General features: G+C 44.4%; 1 protein-coding gene across 7 annotated transcripts in view; it reads left to right on the forward strand.

Moving 5' to 3' along the window:
- The first annotated feature begins 5,922 nt into the window (after positions 1–5,922).
- RFWD3 (ring finger and WD repeat domain 3) overlaps positions 5,923–25,715 on the forward strand; it is a 71,840-nt gene continuing 52,047 nt past the window's right edge. For 2 of the 7 annotated variants that reach the window (XM_085893301.1, XM_085893303.1), the window contains exons 1-5: positions 5,923–6,056; positions 17,538–17,777; positions 24,408–24,530; positions 24,828–24,984; positions 25,612–25,697. In XM_085893301.1, the coding sequence (XP_085749427.1) occupies positions 17,556–17,777; positions 24,408–24,530; positions 24,828–24,984; positions 25,612–25,697 (588 nt within the window). In that variant the 5' untranslated portion in view covers positions 5,923–6,056; positions 17,538–17,555. Of the gene's footprint in view, positions 6,057–6,160; positions 6,180–17,532; positions 17,778–24,407; positions 24,531–24,827; positions 24,985–25,611; positions 25,698–25,715 lie in introns of those variants that run through there. The other 5 variants (XM_085893304.1, XM_085893305.1, XM_085893306.1 and 2 more) reach the window with 5 other exon arrangements.

Genomic DNA, 25,715 nt, shown 5'->3' on the forward strand with positions numbered 1-25,715 from the left:
TTTGAGTTTAGCATCAGTTTTCTCTGTGCCAAACTTCTCTCTGAGATATCGGAAGCCATTACCATCGTGATCCAATGCCTTTACAAAGTTTTTCACAAGGATTAGGGTTAGTTAAAAATTATAATGCATCAGATTCAGAATCTTTAGAAAATTCTGACTTCAGATTCAGAATCAGCATACTCAACATCGTCGAGAACATACGTTTCCACTCCTGTAGCAAAAACTTCGTTGTCCACAATTTAATGAAACATTGATTCGAGTTCGTTTTGTGGAGGTACCAAATGATGAGATCATTACCGTTGTGCATTCCATTTGCCTACTCGTTATTTTCTTTACCATTTCAAAGTTCAATTCTGCACTACTTAAATGTTTTCAAGAAAAAGGGAAGCTCACAGACACTCACAGACTCGCTCACGGGTTGTAGGCGACTAAACCGTCTCCCCCACCAGGTTTTCTGGTAAGGGGGGTGTTTGGATATGGACACCCAGCAGGATTAAAAACAAAACCTGTCAAAGGGCGGAGGAGCTCCTTGTGAGCCAACGGCCATCTATATCTAGTGCCCAACTGTGTCTGCAGACGTCCTCCTGCAGTTGGGTTACTTCATATTAGGAGGTTGGTGGCAGGATTTGCACTCCGGCCACCGTAAAACTCTTCATTCCGCAAAACGCAAAAACGCAAAAAGATCTGAAAACCCACTCCGTGGGAGTACCTCCTGTGCAGCTTCCCTTCGCAGGGCAGCTCACCGGATGACGGGATTGGGGCAAAGCCTTCGCGACCCAAAATCTTTGATGATAGGAGGGAAACCACGGGGTAACACCCCTGGGTCAGATTGCGGGAGAGTGTGTCGGAGTGGTGCTGAGGTGTCGTCCACCAGACGGCGGTCTCCTTGGGTTAACCTGAGGCGGTCCCTTCGGGTGGGTGCTTGGAATGTCCTATCCCTAAGAGAGGATGATCACCTGTCTCTGTTATCATCTGAGCTCAAGCGTTTGGACATCGGGATTGCAGCTCTCTCTGACTTTCGGAGACCGGATTGCGGCGAGATAATGGTGGGTGGTTACACCTACTATTGGTCTGGTCGTTCTGATGGTTATCATACCAAGGAGTTGCTGTAGCAGTGTCCAATAAGCTGACCCCAATGATAATTGAGGTAACACCGGTCAACGAGCGTATTATGAGATTAAGGATTCGTCACTCCTTAGGTGTCATTTCCCTGGTCTCTGTTTATGCTCCGACTGAGGGGAGTGATCTCACCATGAAGGATACATTCTATGCCACGTTCGAGTGTGTGGTTGATCAGTGCCCCAGACGAGATACACTTCTAGTCTTGGGGGATTTCAATGCATCGACTGGAACTGATAGGGATGGTTATGAGGTGTGTGTTGGTCCCCATGGGTCAGGAACTATGAACCAGAATAGCAATAAGTTCCTTGACTTTGCAAGAAGTCATGGACTTAGGGTGGCTGGTTCATGGTTTCAGCGCCCACAAGCTCATCGCTGGACTTGGTATTCCAACGCTGGCGGTGTGGCAAAGGACATTGACCATATCCTCATTGACAGTCGTTGGAGGATGATCCAGAACTGCAGGGTCTACCGGAGTGCTCAGTTCCTCAATACTGACCACAGACTTGTTGTAGCAACTCTAAAGCTGCACCTTAAATCCTGGAGAATGGTACCATCCCAGCCGAGGCTGGATGTTGCCAAGCTCAGGGATGAGAGAGTAGCTGAGGAGTTTACGAACAGGCTGAGTGGACACTTGGGGGGTCTGGGTGCTTTGGGGGGTCCTGAAGAGTTGTGGAGCGCCTTCAAGCCCACCGTCCTTGATGTTGCTGGTGGATGCCTTGGAGCTCACCGCAGGGCAAAGAAGAATTTTGTCTCTCAAGGGACACTGGATACCATTGAACAGAGTCGCAGGGCCAGGCTGAATGGCAGAGCTGAGCTGTTCAGGGAGCTGAGGCGTAAAACTGTACGTGCACTGAGGGTGGACAAGGAGGCCTATGTGCGAGGAATCTGTGAGGGGGTAGAGCATCACCTGTGGACAGGTGATTCTCGTCCCGCTTGCAGGGGAATTCGCGCATTACGTTCATCCAAGCCCATCCCTCGGAGCAGAGAGTGGTAGGCTCTTGACAGAGGAGTCTGAAGTGAAGGCTCGCTGGGCCGGTTACTTTGAGCGGTTGTACCAGGCTGATCCCCCAGCTGTCGAGTTGGACGTCAAGGGTGTTACAATCCCTGTTGCTGACCCTCGAATCAACTGTGGTCCACCTTTGCTTGTGGAAACATGGGCTGCGGTGAACCAGTTGAAACGGGGCAAAGCTCCAGGGATCTGTGGCATCCATGCTGAACTTCTCAAGGCTGGTGGAAATGCTGCACTCGTGTCGTTGCATGCAGTTTTGTGCTCTGCCTGGAACACAGGCATCATCCCAACTGACTGGAAGAGGGGCCTTGTTGTCCCTCTCTGGAAAGGGAAGGGTGATCGCCAAGACTGCAACAACTACCGAGGGGTGACGCTGCTCTCAGTGCCGGGCAAGGTCTTTGCTCGGATAATTCTTGATAGGGTTCGCCACCATCTGCTTGAGCACCAGCGTCCAGAGCAGTCAGGCTTTACACCAAAGAGGTCAACGATTGACCGTATCCTTGCCCTTCGTGTCCTCACCGAACGCAGACGAGAGTTTCGGCAGGGGCTGCTTGCAGCCTATGTTGATCTCTGTAAAGCGTTCGATTCAGTGAATCGGGATGTCCTCTGGAGGATTCTTGGTCTTCGTGGGGTGCCACCAAAACTGATCGATCTGTTGTCTGAACTCTACTCTGGTACTGAGAGTGCTGTGAAGTGTGGTGGTACCATCTCTGACTTATTTCCAGTTGTTACTGGAGTTCGTCAGGGATGTGTACTTGCCCCCACACTTTTCAGCACTTGTATGAACTGGATTTTAGGGAGGATGTCGGAGAGATCAAGTTGCGGTGCATCGTTTGGGAATGTCAAGATCTCGGACCTTGATTTTGCAGATGATGCAGTCATCTTTGCGGAGACTTTAGACATCCTTTTGGGGGCCCTCGAGGTGCTGAATGAGGAGTCGGAGCCGCTGGGATTACGGGTTTCTTTGCTCAAAACTAAGATCCAGGCTTTCGGTGACATCTTGGATGCTGCTGTCCTGTCTGTGTCTGTTTGTGGTGAGGATGTTGAGGTCGTGGAGAGATTCACTTACCTTGGCAGTGATATTCATGTCTCTGCTGGCTGCGAGTCAGAGGTCAATAGACGTCTGTGTCGGGCCTGGGGAGTCATGGATTCACTGTATCATGGGGTGTGGCGCTGCCGGTACCTGTGCGGGAGGACGAAAGTCCGAGTCTTCAGGTCCTTGGTACTTCCAGTCTTGCTCTATGGGTGCGAGACTTGGACTCTGACCAAGGATCTGAGACGGAGACTTAATTCCTTTGGTACCAGGTGTCTTCGGAGAATCCTTGGCTATCGCTGGTCGGATTTTGTGTCCAACGAGCGGTTGCTGAGAGAGACTCGGATGAGATTTGTTACCTGCATAGTCCGTGAGCGTCAGTTGCGGCTGTATGGACATGTGGCTCGTTTTCCTGACGCTGATCCTGCTCACCAGATTCTCTCAGCGAGGGAGTCTCATGAGTGGAGGAGGCCAGTGGGCCGACCACGTTCCTCATGGTTGCAGCAGGTTGACCATCATCTCAAGGAGATGGGGATGGGCCTGGCATCTGCCTGGGAGACGGCCAGACGGAGGCCCCTGGAGTACCGGCGGAAAGTGGACGTAGCGACGTGCTGTTCTGGCATATGCTCCCATACCTGACCTGACCTGACCTGAGCCAGCTCATCTTGGCCCGCCATGGTGTGTATGAGAACAATTTATCCGCTCTAATTTGGAGGGAACGGGGGGGGGGCATGTGCTCCACACCCCCCTGATCCGAATCCCATAAATTTATCTGGGGGCGCAGGGGTTCGATCCCACTCCTGACACCAATTTGTTGTGGGTTGGGGTTCGGTGGCGATAAATGACTAGTTGGTGGATCAGTGGAGTCGTCTCCCACCGAACACCCGGAATTTAAGTCGTGCCTCTCGGATAAGTCCGAAGTTCACGGGTCCCTTAACGGACCATGGTCGCCAATACTTTGACGGCGCAGGGTAGGGTTAATTGCCTAATTTCAATATACCTAAGTACCCACGTCGTCCAACTACCGGGGAAAACCACACCCTTGGCTGACTCTGTCCGGACCGAGTCACAGGTACCGATTCGGATCCAGTGTAACCAAGCGGAGTTACCAGAGCCGCGCCGGTCCCAATGAACAATCCATGGCACGAACGGCCCTACCAATTCGCAACACGCACCATGCTCGGCCAATGGAGGAAAGCACAGAAAATGAGCTGGTACATTTAACATGGGGGGGGGGAGGGGTTATTTTACAATAATAATTTGGGAGGGGAGCACACAGAGCAGAGTTATCATGAATAAAAGGCAGGCAATGTATAATGAGCAAGGAAAAAAGCACTTAACAAGTCTACTTACAGGACGGCGCCACACACACACACACACACACACACACACACACACACACACACACACACACACACACACACACACACACACCCCCACACACATACACACACACACACACACACACACACACACATACACACACACACGAAATGGACCTCGTGGGTCTATTTTCGGTAGAGCCGGGTACCTCCCCGCCTTGTGCGGTTTCACCGACTCGAACCCACGACCCGAAGTCCACGGCCCACAAACGGGACCAAGCCACACTCGCCACCAAGACCGCAGAGCGCAATCGCCACGATCCTGCATAACGCTCCCTTGTCTGCCCAACACTGGTCCAAACAACCACTCAACTCTTCTGAGGTGGGAGGGGTCTCTTCTCCTCCCACTCGCCTCCTGATTGGATGAGTGGTTGTCGGATGACTCGTGGTCACCTCCCGATTGGCTGGGGCGTGCGTGTCATGCTCGCCCTTCGCTCATTGCCTGGAGGAAACGGTCCATGCCCTTCCTTGGTACGGAGCCTCGTTCTGAGGCGTTGGAGGCTCCGTCCACGCCTTCAGCCGAAAACACGTGGGCAATGGCGACCGGTCGAGTGCGGGACGGTGGCGTTGTTGTCGTGGATGTAGTAGTAGTAGTAGTTGTTGTTGATGAGTAAAAAACCGAGGTAAAAAATAACTCGTAGTGCACACATGTAATTCCCATTAGATAGAAGGAAGGATTCTAACTATAAACACATACTTATCGACATAACTAAACTCCGGGGACTCTGACTGTCTGTGTGCAAAATGGCTTCCAAATCCGTAACAATATAGCATATCTGAAAAAGTTATGGACGGATTCGGATGAAACTTGGCGGACAGGTTGAGTGTGTCGCAAGGATGAATAGATTCTCGTTTGGTGAAGATCCGGATCCGGATCTGGATACGAGCATTATTAAATTTTTTTAAAAGTGATTCTTCACCATTGAGAGATAGAGCTAAAAACAATATAGTACTGTATAGCATGGTATTACAAGAATGTATTGGGCCCGATATGTTCTCGTGGATCAGGAATTACATGGCGGAGGTATGCGCTCTACCGAGTGCCCTTGTGGTTTCGGATGTTTTGTGTCATTGTGATCAAGGGGAAGACCATTCTGGAGAGGTGCAGGCTGTGGGGGGGGGGAGGGGGGGGGGTGGTATGTTTTTTGGAGGGGTGGAGTCAGGCGAAGCGTCATCGTGCGTCACAGGGTGGAGGATAATCGAGACGGTTTCTTTACGGGCGGTGTATAGCCTTACCGCTGTTCACACTGATATCTTTTTTTTTTTAAATAATTTAATCTTCTTTTTCGGGGTACGTTAAATCATCTGTTTTATACACAAATACAACGTTACGTGCAATACTATAAACCCATCACATCGTGTGTGTGTGTGTGTGTTATCTTTGTCGCAGAAACCCTGAAGGCGGAAACGCTTCCGGTTTTTTTAATCGTCCCGGCGGAAGTTGCGGAAACTTTTGCTGAAATTTGAACGTCGAAGCTCGTAGCAGTTTATCGTTTCACGTCGTCTGTTCGTGAGTTGGGATTTATTGATTTATTCGAGGCAACGTGGAAGTAAATCGATAAATCGTGCGGCGTGGGGTGACCGTGTGTTTGTAGCTTGGTTGCGTTGAAGTACATAGAGAGGGGGTGACAAGGTTGGTGGATCGTGAGGGTTATACTTGGATTGTTAGCGTTTTGTGAATGGTATAACCGCCTCGTCTCGCGAGTGACTTGGATCTCATGTTTATTTACTTATTTATTTAGTGAATATTCAGAGAGATGAGGGGAGGGAGGCTCCCCTCCCATGGGGGGCACACCTTAAGCAGGGTGCCCAGTGGTCCCACATTTCCCACATTTTTTGAAAAAATCCCACATTTTTGTCAGACCTTTAAAAATTGTAATGGCTACAGCAGATTTTTTAGCATTGTTAAGCCCAAAAATCTGATAGGGTTTTGCACCTCTGGCCTCTGGAGCATTTTTTTTTTTTTTAGGTGTCATTTAATGCACTTTCATTCTTTCTGCTGTAGTAATAAATATAAACTAGAACAGGCACTCAGTAGAGCGCATACCTTCGCCAACGCTACATTTTGCCCCCCCCCCCCCCAGAAACCGTTGATTGTGAGGGTATTTAATCCCATACCACATCTGCCATCTCATATGTGTTATGATGGCTTAAAAACATTAAATTTCCTGCTGTTTCACACTGATTCACGTACATTGTACAATTTCTGTATGAACTCCCTGACCTTTTTGGGTGTCGGTGTCAAGTCAATCTGATGACAACTGGTCACATTATAAGAAATAAGTTCAGTGACACCCCCCCCCCCCCCAATGCTTTAAACTCACCAATAAAGTCACTGTCAAATATTACACATCACAGGATAGGGAATTGAATTCTAAACATTTTGAATCTACTTACATGCAAATTGTATAAGAATTGACCGCGTTATGATAATAAAGGTCGTTGACCCCCCCTGACCTTTGACCCAAACCGCTAACAAAGGTAATGACGTCATTGTGTCATATCGTATATCACAAGATTGGGCATTGAATTCACAACATTTTGGCATTGGTTACATGCAAATTGGATAAAAATCGACCGCACTATGGCAAAATGACGATTTTGACCTTTTTATGACCTCGACCTCGACCTTAACCTTTGTACTCTTAATTTTGTAATCGGTATTAGAGTGTGGGGAACAGAACAGTCAACATTTTGGTGTTGGTTTCATGCAAATCGGATAAGAATTGACCGTGTTATGACTAAAACTGCACATTTTGCAATGTCGTGACCCCCCCCCCCCTGATCTTTGACTCCCAACCGCTAATAAGGGTTATTACGTCATTGTGTCATGTCACATATCACAAGATGGGGCATTGAATTCTGAACATTTTGGCATTAGTTGCATGCAAATTGGATACAAATTGACCGCGCTATGGTAAAAAGACGATTTTGACCTTTTCATGACCTTGACCTTTGACCCGATCGCTCCCAAAATCTAATCAAATGGTCCTCGGATAATAACCAATCATCCCACCAAATTTGCTGCGATTCAGTTCAATACTTTTGGAGTTATGCGAATAACAAACAAACAAACAAACAAACAAACACACATATTCACAAATAAATAAATAAATACACAGCGATCAAAACATTCCCTTCGCAACAACAAAGTTTGCGAAGGTAATAATTGATGGATATCATGGTTATTGTAAAATAACACATTTCTCTTCATCATCATGTTCAACGTGTCTGTGATGGTTTTTTTAATGCTGAAGGTGAAAGACAACACCATATTGTGATTGCGTATTTATAAATGGCTATTAAAAGATGTACCATTTGAGGTACTTATTTGGAATACTGGTAATGCTGGAACATGTAATGTTAACATTCACAACAATTTAACTTGCATATAAGGTGTTTTTTTTTTCCCCCTTTCATGGTACATGTATATTGGATTGTTGCTTGGCATATACATGTATATACAATTCCTTAACCTATTTGCTTTCCTGCTTACAGGTGTAGCTGTAGAATCTGTTTTACGAGCAAGAGAACATCTTATTAATTCATCAAAATGCCACGACATACAACAAAATTTAATGAAAATTGGATGAGTAGTGTGGACAAGAATGTGCATGCGCTTCGCCAGTGGGTACAAAAGAAATCGGACCAGGAATCTCATTGTGCGTTATGCAAGAAAGACATTGATATTAGCAATGGTGGTGTTTATCAACTGCAAAGACATGCTGAAGGAACAAAGCATATTAGAGTGGCTAAAACTGCAATCGCATCTGGACAGTCAAAGCTGAAAATTTGGTCAGGTGGGGGTATATTTGTCACAAGCATCAACCTCTGGAGCATCCCAAAAATGGACTCTTTCACACCGGGACAAAGTTACAAAAGCAGAAGCTATATGGGTCATGAAAGTTGCACAAGACAATTCTTCTTTCAGATCATGTGATAAGATAGCTGAAACGTTTCAAGAAATGTTCGCCGACAGTGATGTTGCAAGGGATGTGAAACTTAACTGTAGTAAAGTCTCACAAGGACTTAGTTCTTTCTTTCATGAAGATCTTGTTACAAAGATTAGGAACACGTCTACATTTTATGCCATCTTGTTAAATGAAACTACAAATGACCAGATGAAAAAGCAACTAGATATCCATATTCGTTTTTGGAATGATGGATTGATTGACACACGCTACCTGAAGTCAAAGATGTTGGGTCATGCAACAGCTCAAATTCTGAGGGACACCCTTTCAGACGCATTGGAAGAAGATGGTCTTGATTTAAAAAACATGATTATGCTGGGAATGGATGGACCTAATGTAAACAAAGCATTATGGGAAAAAATCAATGCAGACTGCAAGGCTGCAGGTTCCCATGGGCTTTTTGATGTAGGATCATGCAACATACACACAGTACACAATGCATTTGGAAAAGCAATGGGTGTTCTGGAATCGTGGGGCATAGACGGTTTTCTTGATCAGCTATTCAAGTTCTTCCATCAAACGGCATCACGTAAAGAGGACTACTCCCAAATTCAAGCTTTGATGGAGGTGGAGAACCATGTTCTTCTACGCTATGTTGGCAATCGATGGTTGAGCATTGGCCCTGTCTGTATTGGAAAGAGTGATGGAGCAATGGAAAAGTTTGGTTGAGTACTTCACTGTCTTCCTCCCAAAAGAAAATGTGAAGCTGCTTATCTCTAGTCAGAGATACAAAGCTGTTAGAAAACAGCTGTGTGACCTGACCCTGCTCAGATTGCACTTCTTGCAGTACCTTACCAGTGCATTTAATGGGTTCCTCACTCTTTTCCAGTCTCAAGAGCCACTCATGCATGTCCTTTATTCAGTGCTCTCAGATCTCTTGAAGAACATGCTTAAGAAATTTCTGAAATGTGAAGGTTAAAGACAAAGAAGGCCAAGATTTGCTTGATACTGACATTATGAAGAAGGACCTGATGTTATCCAATGACCACATTGCTATTGGTTAATCAACAAGACAGCTTCTGCCAAAGAAGAACATCACTCCATTGGATAAAGTTGGTTTCTTTTCAGATGTTAAGGCCCGGTCACACCTTGACGTTTTAGCCAGCGATGGCAACGTATTAAAATGTATGTAAAACACTGGCTTACGTTGAACTTTTGATGTTTTTTTTAAAGATTCGGATGTATTCATAGCGACTTGGTCTTATGTATAACGCATTGGTAACGGACACAGAACGTTTCATTGTGTTATAGATAACTTATACCAACGAATGCTGAACCTGTTGTCGGCCTACACAACCGATGCCCAACGATAGTCTAACTTAGGCATAGTGCGTTGCACGCATCGCCGACGATGTCGTGACGTAGCCTATTAAAAGGCTGACGCACAACGATTCGAATCATAACTGCCGTAGAAATGGAAGTGTCAACATCGCGGTCACACCTTGGCGATCTTGCCAGCGTATGCCGACTTAAGAAAAATGTGTCTAAAACGTTGGGGCACGTCAAATACGGTATGAGTAAGTTTGGTATACGTGAGTAGAACGCTAAAGTACGCTATCATACGTCGTAGTAAGTAGAGTACGTCAAGAAATTTTAAACATGTTCAAAATTTTACGACGTACTCGGCATATGACACACGTTCCGCATGCGATGGGGATATGTTTTACACACGATATGTGGACGCTTACACACGTCCACAAAGGCTACTTATAAGCTACTCATAAGTCGAAACACGTCGCGGTAATGTCTTTTTTACGCGAAACTTATTTCTAACTTATGTTTGACGTGCTTTGAACCAATTCTTTACGTAGTCCCAACACACATCGACGTATGTAGACGTATTCCAATGACGTCTTCCGGTCTACAAAAAAAAAATAAATGAACGTGTTTCTAACTTACAACTGCCATATAAAGACGTGTTCCCAGCGGTTTTGGGAATTGGTATATAAAAATGCTGCTCATAAAAGGGGAACCCAACAGTGTTTTCGAGTCCTTTTTGAGTCGATGTCCATGTCAGCAGTAACAGGATCAGTATCAGTATCAGTATTAGTAGTAGTTTGTTCATGTTGGCAGTAGTAGGTGAGTGTGAGGGGGAGGGTGTGGGTTATGATGGATCGTCCTTGCGTTTAACGATTTAACGATTTAAATGATAAACTCAACGATTTAAATGGCTGCATCTCCACTATTGAAAGTAGACGCTTGCGCTCAACAATTCGATTTTTTTTTACACTCAACGACTTTTAAACGGTACCACTCAACTATTTTCATTGTTTACAATGAACGATTTAAATTGCTGTCACTCGCCTTTGTTTTTTGACGCTGGGGTTTGGAAATTTGAAGCGTTTCTTATGAACGTGTTAAAACGCTCAAACTAGACTATTTTAAATAGACGCTGCCGATGGACAATTGGAATCATAGCCAAGCTAGACATCGAAGTGTGAACATCCTTGTCATGCCGAAGAAAAGTTTGAAGAATGCTGCAAATAAGTGTCCTGGCCGTGGCCGTGGACGCTGACGCAAGGACGATCCATTATACCGACGTCTTTCAGCCTATGAGTAACTTAAAAGTAACGTCTGTCGATGTGTGGCAACGATCGCGTAACGTGCCAACAACACGTTAATCATAGGTTAGAAATAAGTTTCGGGTACGCTAAACATTACCTCGGCGTGTCTCAACTTATGATTAACTTACAAGTAGCATGTGTTGACGTCTGTCAACGATCGCAGACCGTGCATACAACTTGTGGCCAGCGTAGCGGAACGTGTGAGTCATACGCCGGCATACGTCGTGAAATTTCAAGCATGAAAAAATTTGAGGACAACCAAAAAGTACAACGTTTAAAGCCAACGTACAACGACGTATGGCAGTGTTTTTCAGCATGCTCTCAATGTTATCAAAACTTACCCATAACGTATTCAACGTGTGCCAGCGTTTTAGAAAAAAAATTCAAAAATCGGCATACGTTGGCTAAAACGTCAAGGTGTGACCGGGCCTTGAAGGATGCATATGCTGCTGTAGCATAGCATTTGATTAATTGCCTTCCACTGGACAATTCTTTGCTGAGGCGATTACGTTTCTTCCATCCACTGATGAGACAGCAGGAGAAATCAATGGATTCTATCAAAGCAGCTTCCCGGAAATTTCCTCATATCTTTTCTGATAAAGACATAGATCAAATTGGTGATGAATGGATGCTTTACCAGGCTGAGAATGACATCAATGAATCCTGGTTCATGGAGGAAGGAGGCTCATATCAGAGAGTTGATAGATATTGGGCCAGAGTGTTGGATGTGAAGACCTCTACTGGCAAAGAGAAGTACCCCATTCTTGGACAGTTTGTCAAAGTTGTTTTGGCCATATCACATGGACAGGCTGATGGTGAAAGGGGTTTTTCTCTGAACAAATATACAGTCACTTCACAGAGAACCCATCTGAGTGAAAATGCTGTGAATGGTTTGAGAACCATAAAAGATGCAGTGACCCATAATGGAAAGGGTGAACCATGCCAAGTTCCAGTTACCAAATCGATGCTGGAGAGTGTGCGCCAAGCATATAGGAAATGCAAAACAGGAGATGGAGAAACAAAAGCTAAAAAAAGAAGCTGAAGAAAAAGAGCAGCAAAAAGCAAAGGATCAGATGGAGCTCCAAAAGACCGAGGAGAAAAAAACTCAGGGAACAGAAGGACAGACTTCAACTTGACTTGAAAACAGCTGATAAACTTGTGGCTGAAGCGAATGAACGTCTGAAGAAAGCTCTGGCATCAAAATGTCAAAGAATGGTAGAAATTTGTGCAGCTCAGGCCCTCCTTGAATCAGGACAAAATAAGCTGTCACAAACCAATTCCAGCTTGGAAAAGTTGGATAAAAAAACTGTCTCAGTGCAGAAAAAGAAAATTGTAATGTGGGTGATCAGTGTGATCTGCCTCTCAGGTCAGGGTGATGGTGTTAGTGGTGATGGGAAATAAATGGAAACAGTCCTAATGTATTATATGTTTGAAGGAGTTAATCTGTTAAATCATAAACCATGTAAATAAGTTTCATTGTAATAAAGTTTTTTCCATGGGTGCTATGATGACTTTGCTTTGTTCAGCCATTGAACCTGGCATCATGTATGGAATCACATTTATATATTATGTTCTTTTGCAAATGAATAGGGCTATTTTCACTTTGTAGCATTAAAGCCCTCACCGAAGTAAGACAGATTTATTTTCACATCTTATTTATAATTCAATGCTAGGGAAGTGATTTTATGATTTTTTTTCTCCATAATAGTAATACTGTTTATATTTTATGTTCTAAAGCCCACTTGGCACTGATAGTTGTATTCTAGAATGTAACCAGTTTGAGTTATAACATCTTGAATAAAAAACTAAAGTGTTTTGAAAGTCCAATATTCATGTGTTATATTTGCATAGTGTACACTCGTGAATTTGTGCATTTTAATGAAGATTACATATACTGTTATATACTGAAACATGTACAATAGTATCAAGGCTTTCATCAATGCTAACCTAATCATGAGGTATACATGATATTTATGCAACCATAGGCTAGACATGCACGAAGTAAGATGATGTAACCATACAGACACTATATTGCTTCATGTAGTAGTTATTATGTATATTTTTTAATTTAAATTGGTGGATATAGGATGTTTACTGCTTATAATGTTGATACCATACAATCTGAGCACCGTAATTAGTTTGATAGCTTTAACTGCATTCAAATTTTGAATTCCCACAAAAAAATCCCACATTTTTTTTTGGCAGCCACTGGGCACACTGCTTAAGGTGAGGGCATGGTCACGATGTCTCGTGGTGAGTTTGTTCTGGATTTGTCTGACGTTTCTGAGAAGATGTTTGAATAAAACCCCATTAATTGGGGGGTAAACCACTCTTTTGCCCCCTTTTATACGGAGCCCATCTGGATGGGGACTATAACCCCCATGAGACTTTGCTGTCCTGGTGCATCGTCCCAAATTTGGTCCACGTTGCACGACGAGACTTTGCTGCTCTGGTGCATTGTCCCAAATTTGGTCCACATCGCATGACGAGGCTTCACTGTCATGGTGCATCGTCCCAAATTTGGTCCACGTTACAGGACGAGACTTTGCTGTCCTGGTGCGTCGTCCCAAATTTGGTCCACGTCGCAGGACGAGACTTTGCTGTCCTGCATCGTCCCAAATTTGGTCCACATCGCACGATGAGGCTTCACTGTCATGGTGCATCGTCCCAAATTTGGTCCACGTTGCAGGACGAGACTTTGCTGTCCTGGTGCGTCGTCCCAAATTTGGTCCACATCGCACGACGAGACTTTGCTGTCCTGGTGCATCGTCCCAAATTTGGTCCACATCGCACGACGAGACGTCGCTGTCCTGGTGCATCGTCCCAAATTTGGTCCACGTCGCACGACGAGAGTTCGCTGTCCTGGTGCATCATCCCAAATTTAGTCCACGTCGCACGACGAGACTTCGCTGTCCTGGTGCATCGTCCCAAATTTGGTCCACGTTGCACGACGAGACTTTGCTGCTCTGGTGCATTGTCCCAAATTTGGTCCACATCGCATGACGAGGCTTCACTGTCATGGTGCATCGTCCCAAATTTGGTCCACGTTACAGGACGAGACTTTGCTGTCCTGGTGCGTCGTCCCAAATTTGGTCCACGTTGCAGGACGAGACTTTGCTGTCCTGCTGCATCGTCCCAAATTTGGTCCACATCGCACGATGAGGCTTCACTGTCATGGTGCATCGTCCCAAATTTGGTCCACGTTGCAGGACGAGACTTTGGTGTCCTGGTGCGTCGTCCCAAATTTGGTCCACATCGCACGACGAGACTTTGCTGTCCTGGTGCATCGTCCCAAATTTGGTCCACATCGCACGACGAGACGTCGCTGTCCTGGTGCATCGTCCCAAATTTGGTCCACGTCGCACGACGAGAGTTCGCTGTCCTGGTGCATCATCCCAAATTTAGTCCACGTCGCACGACGAGACTTCGCTGTCCTGGTGCATCGTCCCAAATTTGGTCCACATCGCACGACGAGACTTTGCTGTCCTGGTGCATCGTCCCAAATTTGCTCCACGTCGCACGACGAGACTTCGCTGTCCTGGTCCATCGTCCCAAATTTGGTCCACGTCGCACGACGAGACTTTGCTGTCCTGGTGCATCGCCCCAAATTTGGTCCACATCGCTACATGAGACTTTGCTATCGTGGTGCATCATCCCAAATTTTGTCCACATCGCACGACGAGACTTTGTGAGAAGATGTTTGAATAAAACCCCATTATTTAGGCGTAAAACCACTCTTTTTTTTTTCCCCCTTTTATAGGGAGCTCATCTGGTTGGGGACCATAACCCCCTTGAGACTTTGCTGTCCTGGTGCATTGTCCCAATTGTGGTCCACATCGCACGGCTAGTTTGTGAGGACATGTTTTAGTTCAATATTAACGGACGTCCGGACACCGGGATCCACTCTACAAGCATATTTCGGACATAACCTATATATATATATATATATATATATAAATATATATATATATATATATATATATATATATATATATATATATATATATATATATATATATATATATATATATATATATATATATATATATATATATATATATATATATACAGATACAGTGGGGAGAACAAGTATTTGATACACTGCCGATTTTGCAGGTTTTCCCACTTACAAAGCACGTAGAGGTCTGTAGTTTTCATCATAGGTACACTTCAACTGTGAAAGACGGAATCTTAAACAAAAATCCTGAAAAATCACATTGTATGATTTTTAAATAATTAATTTGCATTTTATTGCATAAAATAAGTATTTGATACATCAGAAAAACAGAACTTAATATTTGGTACAGAAACTTTTGTTTGCAATTACAGAGATCAGACGTTTCCTGTAGTTCTTAACCAGGTTTGCACAGACTGCAGCAGGGATTTTGGCCCACTCCTCCATACAGATCTTCTCCAGATCCTTCAGGTTTTGGGGCTGTCGCTGGGCAACACAGACTTTCAGCTCCCTCCAAAGATTTTCCATTGGGTTCAGGTCTGGAGACCGGCTCGGCCACTCCAGGACCTTGAGATGCTTCTTCCGGAGCCACTCCTTAGTTGCCCTGGCTGTGTGTTTTGGGTCGTTGTCATGCTGGAAGATCCAGCCACGCCCCATCTTCAATGCTCTTGTTGAGGGAAGGAGGTTGTTGGCCAAGATCTCGCGATACATGGCCCCATCCATCCTTCCCTCAATACGGTGCAGTCGTCCTGTCCCCTTTGCAGAAAAGCATCCCCAAAGAATGATGTTTCCACCACCATGCTTCACGGTTGGGATTGTGTTCTTGGGGTTGAACTCATCCTTCTTCTTCCTCCAAACACGGCGAGTGGAGTTTAAACCAAAAAGCTCTATTTTGGTCTCATCAGACCACATGACCTTTTCCCATTCCTCCTCTGGATCATCCAGATGGTCATTGGCAAACTTCAGACGGGCCTGGACATGCGCTGGCTTGAGCAGAGGGACCTTGCGTGCATTGCAGGATTTTAATCCATGACGGCATAGTGTGTTAATTATGGTTTTCTTTGATACTGTGGTCCCAGCTCTCTTCATGTCATTGACCAGGTCCTACCATGTAGTTCTGGGCTGATCCCTCACCTCTCATGATCATTGAGGCTCCACGAGGTGAGATCTTGCATGGAGCCCCAGACTGAGCGAGTGTGACTGTTATCTTGAACTTCTTCCATTTTTCTAATAATTGCGCCAACAGTTGTTGCCTTCTCACGAAGCTGCTTGCCTATTGTCCTGTAGCCCATCCCAGCCTTGTGCAAGTCTACAATTTTGTCCCTGATGTCCTGAGACAGCTCTCTGGTCTTGCCCATTTTGGTGAGGTTGGAGTCTGATTGATTGAGTGCGGACAGCTGTCTTTTATGCAGATAACGAGTTCTAACAGGTGCAGTTAATACAGGTAATGAGTGGAGAATGGGAGGGCTTCTTAAAGACAAAACTAACAGGTCTGTGAGAGCCGGAATTCTTACTGGTTGGTCGGTGATCAAATACTTATTTCATGCAATAAAATGAAAATTAATTATTTAAAAATCATACAATGTGATTTTCAGGATTTTTGTTTTTGATTCCGTCTTTCACAGTTGAAGTGTACCGATGATAAAAATTACAGACCTCTACGTGCTTTGTAAGTGGGAAAACCTGCAAAATCGGCAGTGTATCAAATACTTGTTCTCCCCACTGTATATATATATATATATATTTTTTTTTAAAAGCCTGGTGTTGGCGGAGTGGTTGGGGTTAGCGGCTTGGGATCCAAAAGGTCCTTAGTTCAAGCCCCGTTGGCCGCTTGAATTAATACACACCAGGAGGTTGACTCAGCCTGTCATCCTTCCGAGGTCTGCGAAGTGAGTACCAGTGTACTGGGCCCAGTGTATGCCCCGGTTAGAATAGGTGTACCATATCCCTGTGTCATAAGAGGCGACCAGGGTTGCGTCAGGAAGGGCATCCAGCGTAAAACCTGTGCCAAATCATTATGCGGAACAATTACGGATGATCCGCTGTGGCGACCCCTAACGGGAGCAGCCGAAAGAAGAAGATACATATATATGTGTAATTTATTATGTATAATTAATATATGTGTATATATATATATATATATATATATATATATATATATATATATATATATATATATATATATATATATATATATATATAATTTTATAGCCTTGCCGATCTTGTACTACTTGTGTGGTTTAAACGAGCTTTTTAAAATCAGTTCGTACTCCAAAAGGATGAAACATCCATTTATCATTTTAAAATTTCACCAATTCAATCACCATTAATACAAAATCTCTTGACTGGGGTGGGGGTGCAAAAATTATGGAATTGTTTCGCAAAATGAAGTATTGTGTGTTAACTGAAGTCAAGTTCATTCTGTGCATTTTTGTTTTTCACTTATTTACTTTGCAAACTTTGTGGTCTGCTTATAATAGCAATGCTGTGTGGTCTAATAGCAATGCTGTGTCGTCACGATGTTTGGAGAAAGTGACACTGAGTTGGAGTCATTTGATGAACAGAATGACATCTGGGACCAGGAAGTACTCACCATCAACAGCCAGCCCATTGTTTCCATGCAGGAAGTGTCACCTGCCATATTTTTTTCCCAGACTACACCACACCTGGATTATTTTGCTCCTGAAAGCACAAACCTTAGCCAGGATGTCGCTCACACAAGACGAGATCTCACCGGAATGGTATGTGTAAAGTGTACTTTTAGTCTTGTACTTCTTTAATCATTGGATGATCTTTTCTCACTCTCACGCTCACTCTCTCACTCATACGTGATGTAATTACAGCATTTAAGGGTTACGGATCTTTTGTAAGGTATGAGAGAAATGGTCATATAAAAATGTCAGTCATTCGTGGACCAGAGATGTCAGGGTCAGGTATGGGAGCATGCGCCAGAGCAGCACGTCGCCTCGTCCACTTTCCGCGGTCATCCAGGGACCTCTGTCTGGCCATCCCCCAGGCAGATGCCTGGCCCATCCCCATCTCCTTGAGCTGCTAAGATGACTGCACCCGTAAAGGAATCAGGAATATTCACCAGGGTTGTATTGTCTGCTTAGTAATACATTTGTACTCCTAAGGATGCGGAGCGATTGATGGCAGTCGGTATGTTTTGCTGATGTTTGTCTGGCTGATATATCAACGAGGAGTAGTAGATGTACTTTCGTTAAATATTATTGAAAATAGTTTAAAAATACGATTGACAGAGATGTTGATTATCCTGAACATATACCCTCGCCGATTTGAGTCCAATGCTATGGACAGTGCCTTCAGAAAGTATTCACAACCCCTTGACTTTTGTCACATTTTGTTTTGTTACAGCCTGAATTTAAAATGGATTAAGTTTAAATTATTTTGTTATTCATCTGCAAAAATTACCCCATAATGACAAAATGAAAACATGTTCAAAGAATTTTTTTTTATAAATTAATTACAAACGAAAAGCTAAAATGTCTTCGGTCAATAAATAAGTATTCAACCCCCTTTACTATGACGCTCCAAATTGAGCTCGGGTGCATCCAATTTCCTTTGGTCATCCTTAAGATGTCTCTACAACTTGATTGGAGTCCACCTGTGGCCAATTCAATTTATTGGACAAGACTTAGAAAGAAACACACCTTTCTATAAGAAGGCCCCATGGTTGAGAGTGCATGTCAGAGCAGAAACTCCACAATGAAGTCCAAGGAATTGTCCGTAGAACTCTGAGGTAGAATTGTGAGGAGGCATGGATGGATCTGTGGAAGGGTATAAAACAATTTCTACAGTTTTGAAAATTCCCAAGAGCAGTGAGCTCCATCATTAGGGAATGGAAAGAATATGGAACTACTCAGACTCTTCCGAGAGCTGAGCAACCGAGCAATAAGGACCTTGGCTAGGGAGGTGAACAAGAACCAAATGACCACTCTGACAGAATTGAAATTGAACTCTTTGGCCTCAATGCAAATCGCTATTAGTCCAGGAGCCCAGAAGGTTAATTCAAGTGAAAAGCGCCGGAGCGTTTGACCTCATGGGCTGATGGGGTCATCCACTGACATCACAAAAATGCATTGCCGCCGGGTCTGACCCATGGCTTTTCCCCCGAAATCACTCAATTAGTGATGCCATTACCGATAAACCTATTTTGCTCAATATCTGGAAAAATATGCATGATAATATAACGAATAAGGTGTCTACACCTATGTTTTCATGGTCAATCATTACACTGACACCCGCATTATTGCTCGAAAATGTATAGTTTACCATGTAAATGTTTAGTTCACCCACTCGGTTAGCAACGTCATTGCGGAAAAACCCATTTTCATTAATATCTGAAAAACACTGCATGAGAATATCACAAATAAGGTGTCTATACCCATGTTTTTATGGTGAAATATTACAATGCCAACTCCAGTGCTTGAAAATGTTGAGTTCACCCTGAAAGTTGCCTACTGGAGTCGTACCATCTCTGTCTTTGTTACACCTAGCAAAGTACCCGCCCATGGACAGGTATAGTTATCTGTTGAATGGCGTTGATCCCGTCTCGATCGGATGAAATTGAGAAATTGACGTTATCCGGTGACCTTGACCCCGTGACCTTTGACCTTGACCTTGACTTTGATCCCCTTATGTCCGTTTCCAAGGATCACATATGCCAAGTTTCATCTCATTCTATTCAACGGTTTGGCCATCTATAAAGGACAAACAAACATGAAAAATTGACGTTTTAGTCAATTTATGACGTCATAACTCGAAAACCTGAAGTCGGAAGTGAATGTCGTCAATCAACTGTGTCATTTAATTTTGATTATCTGTCGAATGGCGTTGGTCCCGTCTCGATCGGATGAAATTGACAAATTGAAGTTACCCGGTGACCTTGACCCCGTGACCTTTGACCTTGAACTTGACCCCCCCCCCCCCCATGTCCGTTCTCATGTCCCAAGGATCACTCTTGCCAAGTTTAATCTCATTCCATTCAACGGTTCGGCCGCCTATAAAGGACGAACAAACACACACACATACACACATACATACATACAAACATATTCTATTTTTTTAGTATAGTAGATGTGGTAAATAATGCATTGGTCTCTGTCCCTTTTTGTTATTTACACATCATGGCAAATGACGCCCCCGTTTGTATAATTTGCAAAGAAAGAGGAGAAAAGAAACGTGCCCTGAAGACGGACAAGGCATCTCTCACAAAGAAACTTGAAAGCAGACAGGAAGTGTTTCTCCGTGACAACAGTCTTCCCCCAATAACAGCCGCAGTGATTGATGGCGGTATTATCCTCCATGAAACCGTGCTGCAGCACAGAAAGTACACATATGCAACCATGGAAAAGGATCTTTTGGCAAAAGTATGTTTGTATCATGGGGAGCAAATCCATTCAGTGCTCGACAAGTACCAGTCACCATCAATCAAAGATACCGAGTGAAACCTGCGTCGTTCAACTACTCCTCAGTCATTCATCATTACTGGACCTGACCAGGCTCAGCGACAGAGTTACTCAAAAGTGGATCATTCAAGGAAGAGTTTGCCCTGTTTGTATTGGAGGAATGGAAGAAGCTCCAATATGGTTCAATTATTGGAAGAAAAATGCTATGTTTCACATGGTGGTGTGTGTATGGAGATGAAGAACAACGAGGATGATGTGCTGCAAATAGAGGAACCGAATCACCTCCAATGTCGACATGAAGAAGCTGACACACTCATTGCCTTTCACGCAAACAACATTTCCACTGGTAACATTCTAGTGAGGTTCACTGATACGGACGTCTTCATCATTCTGCTTCGGCTTTCTGGAAGGTCGTAAGGGATCGACATCATCATGGACTATGGATCTGGCAACCACCGAAGGTACATTGATGTCACTAAACTTGCTGACATTCTTGAGAAGAAACAGACTGGTATCACTGAAGCACTAATCGGCCTTCATGCCTTGACTGGTTGTGTTTCTTCATTTCACATCGTGTTTCTACAGAAAGGGCAAAGTGAAGCCCTTCCAGCGGATGGAATCAGATGCAGCTCATGTGATGGCATTGCGATCTCTAACAGCTGAGGAGGTAGACGTCCAAGCTGCTACATCCTTTGTCTGCTTGCTGTATGGCTTCAAAACCTCTGACATTAATGAAGCCAGATACAAGGCGTTCATGTGAATGGGTGGTGGTGACGAAAAGGAGCCCCTTGCCAGAATAAAGAAGATAAACTGTGCCTCTCTTCCCCCATGCGCCAAGACACTTGGTAATCCTATGAAAAGGGCACATTATGTGGCAAGAATCTGGAAGAGAGCTGATCAGACAGATCCAACTGGTGGGGCGAGTCCGACAGACTATGGATGGAAGTTGTCTCAAAACTGCTTTGAACCAGACTGGTATCCAGGAAGTTCAGTTCCAGAGTCCCTCACAGCCCCACATGAGGATGATGGGGATGGCGTGGAAGATAATTCAGTAGATGAGGAAGAGTCAGATAATGCTTGGAGTGAGGACAGTGATGAGAGTGACGAAAGTGATTGAGAAGACTTGTAATGCCAAGAGGACATCAAGTTAATTATGTGAACTGCACATTTCCAAGTTTTCCATATATCGTTGTTCGGTAATGGCGTTGCTTAATGAGCGGGTGGGCTACACATTTACATGATAAACTACACATTTCCTAGTAATAATGCAGGTATAAGGGTAATGATTGACCATAAAAATATCGGTATAGACACCTAATTTGTGATATTATCATGCACAGTTTTTCAGATAGTGAGGTTTCGGTAATGGCGTCGCTAATTTAGTGGATGAACCATGCATTTACGTGGTAAACTATACATTTTCTAGCAATATGCATAACATCAGGGTAATGATTGACCATGAAAACATAGGTATGGACACCTTATTCATGATATTATCATGCATAGTTTGCTAGATATTGAGGAAATTAGGTTTTTCGGTAATGGCATCACTAATTGAGTGATTTCGGGGCGAAAGCCACGGGCCAGACACGGAAGCAATGCATTTTTGTGATGTTGGTGGATGACCCCAACAGCCCATGAGGTCAAACGTTCCGGCGCTTTTCACTTGAATAAACCTTCTGGGCTCCTGGACTATATGTCTGGTGGAAACCGAGCCCAGCTCATCACCTATCTAATACCATCCCTACCCTGATGCATGGTGGGGATGCTTTTCATCATTTAGCATCATGCTTTGGGGATGCTTTTCAGCTGCAGGGACTGGAAGACTTGTGAAGTTAGAGGAAACAATGAATGGTGCCAAATGCAGGCAAATCCTTGAGGAGAACCTGCTTCAGAGTGCAAAAGAGGGGAACAATCAGAGGAGAACAATCCTCTGGAAGAACCCTGCCCTGCTCACCAAACTCTCTTCCTATGGTATCCAAGGCCATCTCCACTCATGGCTCACAGACTTCCTCTCCGGTCACAGTCAACGTGTGGCCCTAAATAGAGAGAGTTCTTTCATCCCCTCTTCCTGTCCAGGCTGGAGTTCCTCAAGGTGGCGTTCTGGGCCCTGTTCTTTTTCTGGTTTTCATCAATGATCTCTCCAACTCTGTAAAATCCTCTATATCTCTTTGTTGATGACTCCACCCTCTGCCGTACCATTGGTCATCCCTCAGACCGGCAAGCAGCAGCTTCTTCGCTCACTGCAGGTCTGGGTAAAATCACAAACTGGTCCAACACGTGGAACATGTCTTTCAATCTGGACAAATCTTACACTCTCACTATGTCTCTCCGAAAGGATCGTTTAGAACCCCCCCCCCCCCCCTCATCCACTTTCTCAACAATCCTCTGGAAGAAGTCTTTTCTTTCATGTTTCTGGATCTCACTATCTGCCATGACTTTTCCTTGGAAAGCCACATTTCAAACCTCGCTTCCAAAGCCAGTCGCCGACTGGGAATCCTCCATCGTGCAAAATCCTTTCTTGGCCCACCTGAGCTCCTGACCACTTACAAAGCTTTTGTCCGCAGCCTGATGGAGTACTGCTCTCCCCTCTGTGCTGGTGCTCCTGCCTCCCACCTTTCTCTGCTTCACGCTGTGGAAACCAAGGCATTTAGGATCATTGGCATCTCCCGCAATGAGGCTGAGTCTTTGGGCCTCTCACTCTCTCACCGCAGGCTGGTCGGTGGTCTTTCTGTCTTGTACTGTCTCCTCTCCCACCTCGCCCCCCCTGCTTTCTCTGCGATTTGTCCTCACCACTTTTCCGCAGGGCGCTTAAGGTCCGCCAACAACTCCCTTCTGGTAAAACTACCAAATCACGAATCACTGCTCACCTTCAATCTTTCATTCCTCTTTTTTCCCCACCTTTGGAATAAACTCCCTCACTGTATTCAATCCCATTCTTCCTTCCAGGCCTTCAAAACAGCTGCTCACCACCACCTCTTATCATCCCCCGTTAATCCACCCCAAACGCACCTTCTTCAAATTCCCTGCTTTCCTTCCTGAAAGTCCCTGTAATGTCCATCTTGTATTCCCCATGTTCCCCGCCCCATCCCTCTCCCTTCCACAGATCTCCTAATGTCTCTGTTCCTCACTGTTTTGTCCTTCCCACTCCCGCCCCTCTTGTCTCATGCCCCCCTTATCTGTGTGTTGTGTGTTATGTGTGTTGCTATGTGTTGTTTGTGTGTGTGTGTTAGCTCTCGTATGTGTTGTGTCTCGTCTTGCTATGTGTTGTGTGTTAGCTCTCGTACGAGCCTCAACAAGGTATCCAAAAAAACAAACGAAAAAAATCTTCGACTGTGGCGAAGATTTATGTTCCAACACAACAACGACCCGAAGCACAAAGCAAAAGCAGCACTGGAATGGCTTCAGAACAAGAATGTGAAAGTTCTTGAGTGGCCAAGCCAAAGCCCAGACTTGAATCCCATTGAGAATCTGTGGAAAGACTTGAAGATTGCTGTTCACTGACACTTCCCATCCAACTAGACAGAGCTTGAGCAAATCTACAAGGAAGAATGGTAGAAAATCCCCAAATCCAGATGTACAAAGTTGATATAGACATACCCAAGAAGACCAGAAGCTGTAATCACTGCCAAAGGTGCTTCTACAAAGTATTGACTTATGTGGTTTAATACCTCTGTAAGTTAGATATTTATTCATTTCATTTTGGATAAATTTGTAAAGATTTCAAAGAACGTGTTTTCACTTTGTCATTATGGGGTATTTTGTGTATTTCGGTGCAAAAAAATTTAAATTTAATCCATTTTAAATTCAGCCTGAAGCACAACAAAATGTGACAAAAGTCAAGGGGGTATGAATCCCTTCTGAATGTACTGTATCAGAGAAGTTTTGAAGTTCTCAATATAATTTGTGGACCACCGTCCAGTTACCTGTTTGTTTATGCAGAGCCGACCTTGCAATTTGAGAACAAACAATGGAAGGGGCACAAGGCAAGTGCGAAGCGGTCCACAGCGGCAACATCACCGATTAGATGAATACTTTACAAGGAGGTCAAATCAACCGATGCAGGTACGCTGCAGAACATCTTTAATCGAGTAAAAATACAGTGAAGTGTGTTGATCAAGATCTGAATACTGGTGTTGCTATCTTTTGAGCCTTTCTACCTTGGCTTTGAGTCGATGAAGTTCTTGTTGAGTAAGCTATTCTTGTGATCCATGCGGGTGGGATTACTTGTTCTGGCCCTCTTCGGTTAATTCTTAAATGCAAAACGTTGTGAGGCTCGAGATAAGTGGGTTCCAAAGTTTTGATGCGGCCGTGGTTAATGTTTCGATGCCATTTGTTGTCGTCTATTCCCACTTGTTGCAGATTGACTCTACTGTGAGAATGGCGGATGCTGATCATGCTGAAGATGGAGATCGAAGAGGAAATGCTCCTGAATTGATAGTTCTTGATGGCTGTGATTTAGACGTTGAAGAATTGGCTGTTTCTGAGGAAGCTTCCGGTGTGCTTGTGCTTCCCACAGGTGAAGAAATGGAAATACGGTTCCGTTGACCTTTTCAATAGTGTACACTATTCAAAGCTCATAACAAAGCCGGAAAACGTGCGTGATGTGCGTTTGAGAGCCTTCTTCCGCAAAGTTTCTATCTGTGCAAGTTTTTTTAAAGTTTTTTTTTTTGAATCATGATGGTACTCAGATGGGTTTTCAGGATGCATCGAGCTAAGTATACCAAATGACTGAATTGCAGCACAATTGGTCTACAGTGTAAAATATGTTGACTGCCCTCGGCACCACTATGTGGATCCCATTGGGTATGTATACACACACACACACACACACACACACACACACACACACACACACACACACACACACACACACACACACACACACACACACACACACACACACACACACACACACACACACACACACACACACACACACACACACACACACACACACACACACACACACACGGACTGAAATGTCCATTGAGGACCGAAAGGGACCAGACAAGTTGTGGTAATGGCGAGAGTCCTTGCCTGACCATTGACTTTTGATCTCATGATGTAGGTTGATGTCACGCATTATTTGCCCTCCAAGGTTCGATGTATTTTTCTTTTTTTTTTCTTTTCCCTCCACTTCCAGTGCAACACACCCCTGAAGAAGATGAAAACGCAAGTTTGATTGAGGAGCAGACAACAGCGTCCTGCACAGATGGACCTTCTTGCTCCGTAAGTCCTTTCTGTCAG

Source organism: Eptatretus burgeri, chromosome 8 (assembly GCF_056783735.1).
Source record: "Eptatretus burgeri isolate ZD-2024b chromosome 8, Ebu_testis_v1, whole genome shotgun sequence".
In the NCBI taxonomy this organism is placed as follows: domain Eukaryota; kingdom Metazoa; phylum Chordata; class Myxini; order Myxiniformes; family Myxinidae; genus Eptatretus; species Eptatretus burgeri.